This window comes from Myotis brandtii, unplaced genomic scaffold, assembly GCF_000412655.1.
Source record: "Myotis brandtii unplaced genomic scaffold, ASM41265v1 scaffold793, whole genome shotgun sequence".
Lineage (NCBI taxonomy): Eukaryota > Metazoa > Chordata > Mammalia > Chiroptera > Vespertilionidae > Myotis > Myotis brandtii.
In genome coordinates, this window is record NW_005371193.1 from 1,274,015 (window position 1) to 1,285,922 (window position 11,908).

Genomic DNA, 11,908 nt, shown 5'->3' on the forward strand with positions numbered 1-11,908 from the left:
TGTTGTGTTGTGGGGGGGGGGGGGGGGGGGGGGGGGGGGGGGGGGGGAGGGACTTCCCAGAGCAGCCTGTTTATATGGGGGAATGTCTGGTATGTTTGGTATTTGGGTGTTTACTTCCCAGGGTGCTCATGGGTCCCTGGTGTTGAAATCTGTCTCCTTCATGCAGGGGGAGGGACCCAGTGGGCCTGGCCAGGGCTGGATTTAGAAGCCTCAGAGCTGTTACTCCAGGTCTGCTGGACAGCCCTCATCCCTGACGCACCGCCAGCTGCTTCCCCTGGCTCAGGTGTCCTTTTATGCCAGATTCTGCCCAGGGAGCTGGAGGCTGGGTGTACCCCAGGCAGCATTCTCTCTGCCTCCCTGTCTCACCTGGGAAGGCAGGCAGGGAAGCTGAACCCTTCCTGTGTCCCAGGCTGCAGGCCTCCTTGCAAACCTGTGCAGCAGCGCTCGGGGCCTTCCTCATGCAGGTGAGGAATGGAGGCTCAGAGAGGCTGAGAGACTTGCCCAGGAGCACACAGCTAGTCCGAAGCAGGGCGGCTGGGGGATGCAGGCCTCTTAGACCCTAACGCCCATGCTGCCAGCCCTGACGCCGTGAGTCTCAGGAGAGCCTGGCTCTCGGCCCATGCTCGTTTCGGTCCGAGAGAAGCCTTCCAGACCTTCGCTGCTCTGGTCAGTGCTGGGGCTTTGATCCCCCCTCCCCTATTTCTGCTTGTCGCCAGCTTTATTGCTCTTTTCTCTACTGCTTTGTCCATATGACAGTTTGTGTATGTTCAGTGCCTCAGGTTAAACAGCACCACTGCCTTTTCTCGTCTCATCTATTTGTGGGTCCCACAAGATACATTTTTGGAAAGGCTTATGAAATGTCAGAATTCACAGTCACATCTGCACAACTGGTGCCACCGTGTGACAGTCACGTGGCCTGCAGATGGGCCCGGGAAACGGCCCCGGTGAGGGTGAGGCAGGAGCGGAGCAGAGCGGCGCGGCCCCTCCTTGAAACCACTTCGCTTCCGTGCTACACATTCACTGTTAGTTGTGCAGTAAATAGTTTTTATTTGAAAAGACCCAAATCGGGAAAAACACAAAATGGTCATCGCCCTCAGATGGAGCTGAAAGGGTGGGGGGGGGCCTGCTACCAGGTGTGGGGGCTCACACAGACCACCTGCCCTGTGAGGAGCAGGAGGCCTCAGGCCCTGGGGCCCGGAGGCTGTCACCTTCCAGGCAGCCTTGATTTCTGTAGTTTCCTCGTCTGCGAAGGTGGGGAGGAGACTGTCCTGGGTGGTTTACTGGGGCCAGTTAGCCCACTGGACTCCGGACCCAGGTACTGGATTCCTGCTGAGGTGCCGTCCTCTCCTGTCCAGAGGCCCTTCTGCGCCCAGGCTGCCGCTTTCCAGCTGTTCCAGAAGCTGGCTGCTGGGTAGCAGTGGTTCTCCCCTGGCTCACTGGGGACCGCCTTCTACTCCTCCATTTTCACCCGGCATCACGTGACTTCACCAGGGGGGCCCTGGTGTCCTGGCATCTTTCAGTGGCAAGAGGCAGGCACCTCCTCAGACTCCCTCCAGGCAGAGGTTTTCTGGGTAGAGTCAGGGGTTGTGTGCACCATGGACCCCACGGACGGGAAGCTCAGCCAGGCCTCTCCAGGGGTGGAATTGGAGGACCAGGAGAGGTTCTGTGTCTGTGTATGCTTCCCGTCTGTCCGCGCAGTCTGTCTGCACCACTGGCCTCTGCCTGTGTCTCTGTGTGTGTCTCGGGGGCTCTGCCTCTTTGTCTTTCTCTTTGTCTCTGTTTTCTGTGTTTCTTTCCTCTCTGTCTCCGTCTTCACCTTTCCCAGTCTGTAGCTTGGGTGAGGCAAGTAAGATGCCCAGGGCATGGCATTTAAGGAGGCACTCACTCTTGGCTGCTGACCCTGTCCCTGCATGAGCCCCAGAGTTGAGTGCTTCCTTAAATGTGTGTCCCTGGCACCTTGCTTGCCTCATCCTGGTACAGGCCCTGTTTTTCTCTGTCACCCCTCCTCCTCTTTGCCTCTCTGACTCCCTCCTAGAGCTGAGTGCGTGTGTCTCTCTTGTCACATGGTCTCTAGTCTCTGCTCAGCTCCAGCATCTTGATCTTCCTGCTCCTCTGGGCACATGGCTGAGGTGGCTTGCTCCCCAGTCCAGCAGTTCAATTTTAAATTTCCTGGAGGCAAATGCAGCCCAGCTCGGGTCAGCCACTCACCCCTTGTCCAGTCAGCTGTGTCCGGGGGCTGGGGTCCCCCAGCCCTCAGCAGGGGCTTGAGAACAGGCTCCCTGAGGTGGGACGGCTCAGCAGGAGACCCTCTTGGCATGGATCCCCAAGTCCCTCACAGCTTTGCCCCAGGTTTGCCTGGGAATTATGGAAAAACAGAGCCAGAACTAAGTTTGAGAACAGAAAAGACAGGCTCTCCTCCATCCCCTAACCCCCATCTCTTGGTTCTTTAACTGTCTTGAATGTCAAATTGCCTCCTCCTCAGGCAGCCTGATTCTTCCAGCTGCATCTGCAGAAGAAACTGTCACCTCCTGTTCTGGGTTCCAGTTTTAGATGCCTGAACTGTGTGATGAGAACAGTCTGCTGTCTCTCACCCACTCACGTCCCAAATGCTTTAATCCAGGGAGCGGCAGGAGGAAGGGCAGCAGCCTTGACTCTGGGGATGAAAGAAGGCTTGAGGAGGGCTGGGGGGGGGGGGGCCAAACGGTCCCATTTGGGGCGTGAAGACCACACAGGCCCAGGCAAAAAGAGCCAGAGTCAGCCCGTGGGGATGGAGAAGGCTGAGGGGCACCTCCCAGTGCCATATATCTGGTGGGGCCTCAGCAGCTGTTTTCTCCAGTCCTCTGGGTGGCTCTTAAACAGCAGCAGGAGGATTTGGGGGGAGATGCAGCAGTGCCCATCGGGAAGGTGTGATGATGGAGCGTTGGGGTCATTTCTTGCCTCATTGGGAGATGTCAGCCAAGGTGGGGCATGGATGCAGAAAGGCCTGGGGGTGACCTTGGAAGCTCGTGCCAAGTGGCTGTGGAACTGGAGGCTTTGGGCTTCGGTGCACAGCCCGGATACCTTGAGGACCTGCTCAGGCTTAGAGCATTCCTGCCACAGCCAGCAGGGCCCTGTACCCTGAGTCTAGGCTCTGCCTTCAGCCAATGTGCTTCTGAGAAGACAGGACCCAATCCCCAAGCTTTGCTGGCCACCTGCAGACAGAGAGGCTATCCCAGCAGAAAGGCTTCTATGAGCACTGGGGAAAAGGTTATGCAGATACCAAAACAGGCCATAGTTACTTTTTATATGATAGAATCCAAGCCTGTGTCATTTTTCTCCATAATCCTTTGTTCATTCATTCACTCATTCGACTAACATTTGCTGAGCTCCTACTAAGTGCCATGCTTTGTGCCAGGTGCTGAGGATGCCGAGGTCCCCAGCGGGGAAGCCAGGTCCTACGTAAACAGAGAATTATGGTGGGAGAGGATAGACCCCTACAGCAGGGCGCTCAGAGTGCTGTTGCAGCACAGCCAGGGCCGTTAATTCTATCCGGAGTCCAAGGAGCCTTCCTAGAGGAGGTGACATTTGCTCTTGAAGGTTGAGTAAGAGTTTTCCAAACGGGAAAGGAAGGCCATCTCAGGAGGGCCTGGCTAGCTTGCAGAAAGATGAGAGGTTTGGGGCAGATGGTGATGGCAGGAGGGGATCACTGTGGCTGGAAGAGCGGGTAGAGCAGCCCTCTGTCTGGGCATCAGCCTGGCCCAGTTGATTTCTTAAACTTCCAGGGTTCGGCCCTCGTTGAGCCTGCTGCTAGAGCGGCTTCTGTTCGCCCCCAACTTGATGTAGGATGAGGCCCTGCACTGGGGTGGGGTAGGAAGCTGGGTCTTGGAGGACAGAGGTTGTGTCTCCTAGGAAACGGCTGCTCTGCCAGAACCCAGGGTGTTCTGGGGGAGGGGGGAGGGGCCCGGAGCCCAGCAGCACTCAGGTTGCACACATCACCTTAGCAGTTTGTGGGCAAACCCTCTTGGCCGAGGGGAGATTGCACCGCCTGCCACTTCCTCCAGTTCCTTCCCTCTGCCTGTCGTCACGGTTACCTCTGCTTTGTTGGGGGTGAGGTTGAGGTTGGGCGGAATCAATTTTGTCCAGGTTTCTATTTTCCCAGATGCGGGTCAGCCAGAGGAGCTGTCACTTCTGGTTCTGTTTCAAAGGAGGCTGAGGGGCTGGGAGGTGCGTGGGTGCGGCCGTGTTGACAAGGCACCTCTCCAGCCAGCCTCCCAGGCGGAGTGGGAGTGGGGCAGAGAGGAGCTCAGAGGTGGTGGAGAAAGAGAAGGGGCTGCCCTGCCAGGGGCTGTGATAATGGCCTTGGGTGCTGGTCTCTGGCCCAGGCCCTGGGTCCTGACCTCCCAGAGCATGCTGGGAGTGCATGGAGAGAAGCTGTTTATTTTCCTGGCCCAAAGCCCTTTCGGCTGAGACCTTGTTCCAGGTCTCAGGCTGCCAGAATCACCCCCACTGGCTCGAGAAGTGAGACAGTTGGCAAGCCCAGAGCAATCCATGACCTCTCTAATGGCCTCTGACCCTAGGCTGTCCCCACACCACCTGGGCGTGTGTCCTCCAGATTCTCCTGCAGTAACGGACCATGAGAGGCATCACATCAAAGTGATCCTGATGGGCTGAGCCAGTGGGCAAGAGCAGGAAGGTTGAAGTCACAGAAATCCGAGTTGGAATGCCGACTGCGCCATTTCCTAGATCAGTGGTCGGCAAACTCATTAGTCAACAGAGCCAAATATCAACAGTACAACGATTGAAATTTCTTTTGAGAGCCAAATTTTTTAAACTTAAACTATATAGGTAGGTACATTGTTATTAACTTAATTAGGGTACTCCTAAGGCTTAGGAAGAGCCACACTCAAGGGGCCAAAGAGCCGCGTGTGGCTCGCGAGCCGCAGTTTGCCGACCACGGTCCTAGATGAATGGCCTTGGATATATTGAACTGCTGAGCCTCAGTATCTCCATCTGTCCAATGGGACAGTAATAGAACCTTCATCATCAGACATTTTGAGAATTATGTGGCCTATATTTAAAGCATTTAGCAAAGTAGGCAGCAAGCAGCAGCTCTCATTATTATTAACTAGAAGCCCAGCACACAGAATCATGCGTGAGCCACCACCTCAGGGAGCCGCCCCCACCCTCCAGCGCCATGCCAGCCGCTGCTCGCGGTGGTGGTGGTGGGGAGAAGGGACCGAGAGGTGCTCAGTGCACCGCATGGTGACCGGTCGTTTGGTCGTCCTGGTTGTCACGGACACTGGCTTCTTTTATATATAGATGACAGAAGAGCTGCCGCTTTGACTGGAAGCCAGTGTTGGTGGGCAGGGTTTCCTCCTTCCCATGTCCTGGGCCCTCTTTCATGCGTGGTGCATTTCCTAACGTGTCCTGGGGAGAAGTAAGTCCAGAGGCTCAGGAGGCCCTTCTGCCTGTGTCCTGTGCAGGGCACTTTAGGGAGCCTTGGGACCCTGGGATACAGGGCGGGGCCTGCGGGAGAACATGCAGGTAAGAGAGTTAGAGCCAGGTGAGGAGTCTGGGAGGCTGTTTAGTTGACAAGGAGATAAACCCAAGTGTTTGGAAGGACCAAGAGGGAGGAAGAAGGTACCTCAGGGAGGTGAGGGCAGAATGCAAAAGCTGCACCCACGCCCAAGGTGGTTTTGAAGGAAATGCCTGAGAACTGCTGGCCCGGAAAATAGTGCCCAGAGGGCTTGGGCTGGGCAGGAGAGCAGACCATCACCGTTGGGTGCTACCTCTGTGTGAGGAGACTCCCAGGTTCGGGCCTCCTGAACTCTGGCAGAACCCAGGCAGCCCTGCCCGCCTGGCACCCTGACTCCCCCCAGGGGTGCCCACCTGCTCCGAGAGGGTCCTCGGGCTGGCTGGGCAGTATTTCCATGTCACCAGCTGAGAGGCCAGGGAGCTGGCAGACTGGGACGGCTCCCTCACTGCTGAGACGTGAGTTAGGAAGCGGATTGTCCATCTGTCTGTCTGTGTGGCAGGAGGGAAGCTCTGCTCCAGGCCTGTCTCAGTGTCTAATCAGTGGCTCTCGGCCCTCACAGCTAGACGAGGAAGAGGAGCGGAGGAAAAGGCGCCGGGAAAAGAACAAAGTGGCGGCAGCCCGATGCCGGAACAAGAAGAAGGAGCGGACGGAGTTTCTGCAGCGGGTGAGCAGGGCAGCCGGCCGGGCAGGGAGGGGGCTGTGTGATCAAAAGACGTCATCAAACGCTGCGGGAATCGATGAGTACCTGCTCTCCCCTGCCCCCGTCTGATGCCCCATCCTGAATCAAGACAGCCAAGGGCAGCCTGCAGCAGCTCCAGCCCAGCCCACCCAGATCCCGGGGGGGCCAGAGAAGGTGGGAGCAGCCACGCTCCCTCCACTGAGGTCAGACCCTGGTGCTGACGGACCCAGTTGGCCCAGGACTGGTACTACCCATTTTGGTACCCTGGTGGCTACCAAAGTTGTCTAGGGTGGGTGCTGGTGAAGTTGGTGATAACGCCATGCACGTGGGCCGTGGACACAGCACCTGGGCAGAGAAAAGCTCCTCCCTTAGCTGCAGGAGGCTCTTCCAGCTCTGCCCCCAGCTGGCTGGCCTCTGCTCCTGCCCCCGGGGACCAGAGTTCAGCTCTGATGCAAAGGCCAGAGGAGGGCTGCCTTTCCTCTCGGCCCTCAGAGCAGGCCCCTGCCCTTTCACTGGAACGTATCAAGCAGGCGATTGTTCTTTCTCTGCTGAGTCCCATCAGAGAGGCCTTTCCTGATTCTCAGAAATGGCAGATGGCAGTGAAGGAACGTGACCAGAGAGTCCAGGCCAGTGATCTCCAGCTCCACCCCCCCCGCCCCCACCGCCAAGCCCTTCTTCATTAAATAATAAGGGTAACAATATATAATGATAACAGCATGGGCCAGGCTCTGTTCTACAGTATGCAACCATGAACAATAGTTGCTAATTTTTGTAAAGTTGGTCACTGTGCTAACTGCTGTGTGTCTATTATCTCATTTTATTGGCAGAATAACTATGAGATACATGCCCTCATGATTCTCTTTCTGCAGATGGGGAAACTAAGGCATAGCAAGGTTAAAAACTTGCCCAGGTCCCTCAGCAACTAAGTGGTAGAACTGAGATTCGAGCCCAAGGGTTAACTTCAAAGCATTTGTTCTTTTTTTAAAAAATTTGTTTTATTGCTTAAAGTATTACAAAGAGTATTACATATGTCTCCTCTCTCCCCCCCCCCCCCCCCCCCTCCCTTCCTCTTAACACTCTGCTGTACTGGCTCTAGTGCATTCATTCATTTGTGCATTCATTTAGTTGTTTGTTTATTCTTTTACTCATCCACTGATTTGTTGACAAGTCTTTTTTAAAAATATATTTTTACTGATTTCAGAGAGGAAGGGATTGGGAAAGAGAGATAGAAATATCAATGATGAGAGAATCATTGATTGGGTGCCTCCTACACACCTCCCACTGGGGAATTGAGCCCACAACCTGCAACCCCGGGCATCTGCCCTGACTGAGAATTGAACTGTGACCTCCTGGTTTATAGGTCGACGCTCAACCACTGAGCCATGCCGGCTGGACAAGTATTTTTAAGAATGTACCAGGTGCCCAGCATTGTGCTATGTACACTGGGGGATACACATGCAGGAGCAGACATGGTCCTTTCTGTGGGAGCTGCAGAGAGAAAGCCAGGTTGGCCAACAAAATGCCACGGCGTCCCTGTGATAAACGCATGTGTGAAGCAAGGCGCCACACACCTGCTTGGTCTTTCCATGTGATGCAGATGTTCACACATAAGGCTGGGTTGACATACATTCATTTTAAGGAGGTGGATCTGTGCACAGTACTGAACACTGCATGTTGGACCCTGACCCTTAATGTGTCCATTTTTTAAAATTTATTTTATTTTTTATTGATTTCAGAGGGAAAGGGAGAAGGAGAGATAGAAACATCAATAATGAGAGAGAATCATTGATTAGTTGCCTCCTGCACGCCCCCTACTGGGGATCAAACCTATAACCTGGGCATGTGCCCTGACAGGGAATTGAACTGTGACCTTGTTCATAGGTTGACGCTTAACCGCTGAGCCACACCATCTGGGTTACGTAACTTCCACTCACTGTACCTACAACCTATTCCCTTCTCTGTCCTTCCCCACCACTCTCCAGAACAGCCCCTCCCCCAGGCTCACAGGCAGCTCTCGTCCCTGTCTCTCATTCTCCAAGACCTGCCAAGCTTTCCTGGAAATCCTCCTCCTCTTCTCCCCCTTCTCTTGCTTCCTGTTCTCTTGCTCACCGCTTAGAGTAAAATTCCTTAAGCCTCCCTAACCCTTCGGTTTACAAAGTGCCTTTCCCACGCGAGTCCAGGATCATCACCTTTTTAAAAACATATATATATATATTTTATTGATTTTTCACAGAGAGGAAGGGAGAGGGATAGAGAGCCAGAAACATCGATGAGAGAGAAACATCGATCAGCTGCCTCCTGCACACCCCCCACTGGGGATGTTCCCGCAACCTAAGTACATGCCCTTGACCGGAATCGAACCCGGAACCCTTCAGTCTGCAGGCCGATGCTCTATCCACTGAGCCCAACCGGTTAGGGCAGGATCATCACCTTTTTACCGATGAGAAAACCAGGGCTCGGAGAAGTTAAGAAACTTGCTGTGGACTCTTATTTGAAATCCTAAAGCTTTTTTCAGGCTGGCTCCACGCCACCTTCCCAGCTTTCTACGTACCCCACTCCGTCCTAAAATGACCTATGGTCATGATGGGCGACTTTATCTCCTAACCACTTCGTAAGCGTTTCCATGTCTGTGTCCTTGTTCACTCAGGGCTCCCTTCCTGCAATCCCTCACTCCCACCAACCTTCTCTACTCAACCAGAGAGTCCACCGGTTTTTCAAACCCAGCCTCAGACCTGGCCGTTCAGTCCCCTCGGAAGGTCTCCCAGACGCAGCCTGGCTGACGGGCACATAGTAGGCTCTGCCCTACTGTGTGGATTCTTCTTCCCCTCAGAGTGGAAGCCATACGAGAGCCGTGTTGGGGGCTCACGGGCTGGGTTTCTCCAGACCCCTCCTTGTGCTCACAGGTCCTCAGCAGATGCTCATGGGTGGGCGGGGCAGAGGCTCAGAATGACCCAGAGTCGGAGCCTGGGCTGGGGAGAGCCGGATGGTCAGCGGGTTTGTGAGATTCCCAAGGTCAGGAGCTCCTCAGACTGGGAGCCAGTGGCTAAGATGCGCACCTCCTGGCCCCAGACTGACGGGTCAGGGCCTCATGGTTTCACGTGGGGTCGCTCCTGGCCCTCAGAGGTGGACTTCTCTCGGGATTCCGAGAACAGTGGCCCAGGCCAGCCCCCCTGTGGCACCTCATCCTGTTGAACTAAAAACCACCATAGCTGAGTTTTAATATTTTCCCGCTGAGCAATTTCCCCCCTTTCTGTGAAGCCGCTCTCCCTCAGCATCTAGTCACGAGGACCGCACGTCTCAGCAGTCCCGAGGTCCCTGGACGCTGACGCTGCCCCCTCAGAGATGAGCACAAGGCACAGCTTAGTCAGACCGGCTGGTATGGGGAAGACAGCGCCCAGGGTGTGTGCGCCCCCCCTCCCCCCAGGTGGAGGGCAGTCATGGGCCCGAGCCAGGGCCACACGGCCTGTTGTCACACACACAGTTGCAACCGCAGCTTGTTCTCTGTCTAATACAGGTTGCTCAACCTCAGCACTGTTGACACTTGGGACAAGACAGTTCTTTCTGTGGGGCCACCCTGGGCACTGCAGGGCAGGCGTTCAGGAGCGCCCTTGGCTCCCAGCACGAGGTGCCAGGAGCAGCCCCCTCGCCAGTTGTGACAACCGAAAACATTGTCAGATGTCTCCTGGGAGGCAAAATTGCTCCTGGTTGAGAACTGCTGGCCTAAAACTTTGCCGGCCAAAGTTGAATAAATTCCAGCTCCCAGACTGGTTATAAGTTTTTAGACTCAGTCCAAGGAAAATCATTCAGGAGCTTTTCTGTTTCATTGTTTTGCTCCCCGAGGCTTTAATTGGTATGCCCCTCACTATCCACACGATAAACATACAAATCCCCAGATCAAACCAACATTCTTTCCTTTCCCCGGAGCCGCTCCAACTGAGCTGGAAGGTCATTGGAAATCTCTCCTGAGGTCTAGTGGGAACCTCACTTTGGGTCAAGAAGAATGACTGTTATTGCCTCTCAATGGGCAAAGCTTCTAGATAACAGGGTAGAAAGAGGCTGTCCAAACAATTATAGGCTAATAACCCGGAAGCACGTGCTGTAGAAGGAATTACACGACCATCCTTGTTCTTTCCATAGGCCAGAATTTCCGCAGCATGCATGTCACCCCTCAAAGCACTTGGCCGTTTCCCTGCCACCCAGGGGCCACCTCTGTGGACCCTCTGTGCACCTGTTGTAGGCCCACTCGGCCTCCAGTCTTCTCCCACCTTTTGTTTCTTGTACAAAAGCCCCGAAGCAGGAGAGTGTTGGGCATATTTGAATAACAGTAAGGAAGCCACTGTGTTTGGAGAGGATTGAATGAGGGCAGAGAGGTGGGACATGAGCCAGGCTGGCCCAGGCAGAGCCTGCCTGGGTTCATCTCCCTGGGGACGCAGGGCAGTGTCACAGCGTGACAGACACTGCTTGTAGAAAGTCACTTATCCCAGGGGCTGAGGAGCAGGTTCTGTGCTTCCTCCAGTGGGAACCTGGCGGACAGAAAGCAGGGAAATGTTGCCCTAGCCAGTTTGGCTCAGTGGATAGAGCGTTGGCCTGCGGAACAAAGGGTCCCGGGTTCGATTCTGGTCAAGGGCAACCTTGGTTGCAGGCTCCTTCCCGGCCTGGGCCCTTCCTGGCCTGGGCTCCTTCCCGGCCTGGTTGGGGCTCGTGCAGGAGGCAACCAATTGATGTGTTTCTCTCACATCGATGTTTCTCTCTGTCTTTCTCTCTCTCTTCCACTCTCCCTAAGAATCAATGGAAAAATATCCTCGGGTGAGGATTAGAGAAAGCAGGGAAATGCTAGCCTTACTCCTCCTCAAAGGCAGAGCCTGTCCCCAGAGCCGTTCCCCAGCCTGTGAAAGCTGACCGCCATGTCTCTGTGTTTGTGCACAGGAATCTGAGCGGCTGGAGCTCATGAACGCGGAGCTGAAAACCCAGATCGAGGAGCTGAAGCAGGAGCGGCAGCAGCTCATCCTGATGCTCAACCGGCATCGCCCCACCTGCATCGTCAGGACCGACAGCGTTAAGACCCCTGACTCAGAAGGCAACCCACTGCTGGAGCAGCTGGAGAAGAAGTGACCATGGGCTGGGAGGAGGAAGAGGAGGAGGAGGAGGAGATGGGGAAAGGGAGGAGGAGGAGGGTCCCAGAGGGCTCTTCCTTGCTTCATGAAAAACTCTTCAATGAGGCTCAGCACAGCCAGCAATGGCCAGGCTTTTTTGTGGAACTCAGATCAGCCACACCAGGGGAGGAAACCCAGGCTGATGAAACCCAGGACCAAGCTCTGAGACCAAAGTAGTCCTGAGGGTGGGGCCTGTTCTTCCTGGGGCCAGGCTTGCAGGAGGCAGGACAGAGGCTCTGGGCCGGAGAGACGCCCAACCAGGCAGCTGTGGGCACTTCTCCGGCCTCTCCGCCAGGGCACCCACCCAAAGGACCTCCGAGCAGCCAGGAAAAGCCATGAGTTGCAACCAAAATTCGGCTGAGGATGGAACTCAGAGTGAAACTGCTATCTGCCTGCCCCAGCCCTGACCATGACCCTGACCCTGATGCAAGGCTGGGGAAGGGCACAGTGCCAGGCCCTGCTGTGCCCACCCACCATGGTCCAGCTCGGTCCTGCCCGGAGTGGCAGCCGGGGCGCACCCTCGCCGGCCCTGCTGGAGTTGCTGTGGGCACGAGGCGCGGG

At 55.4% G+C, this 11,908-nt stretch overlaps 1 protein-coding gene across 7 annotated transcripts in view; it reads left to right on the top strand.

The window, feature by feature from the left end:
- The window catches only part of JDP2 (Jun dimerization protein 2), a 36,591-nt gene extending 25,158 nt beyond the window's left edge, over nucleotides 1-11,433 (top strand). For 5 of the 7 annotated variants that reach the window (XM_014531186.1, XM_014531182.1, XM_014531183.1 and 2 more), the window contains exons 4-5: nucleotides 6,075-6,179; nucleotides 11,121-11,433. In XM_014531186.1, coding sequence (XP_014386672.1) covers nucleotides 6,075-6,179; nucleotides 11,121-11,306 — 291 coding nt within the window. In that variant the 3' untranslated portion in view covers nucleotides 11,307-11,433. The remainder of the gene's footprint in view (nucleotides 1-6,074; nucleotides 6,180-11,120) is intronic. The other 2 variants (XM_014531185.1, XM_014531184.1) reach the window with 1 other exon arrangement.
- Nucleotides 11,434-11,908: the final 475 nt, after the last annotated feature.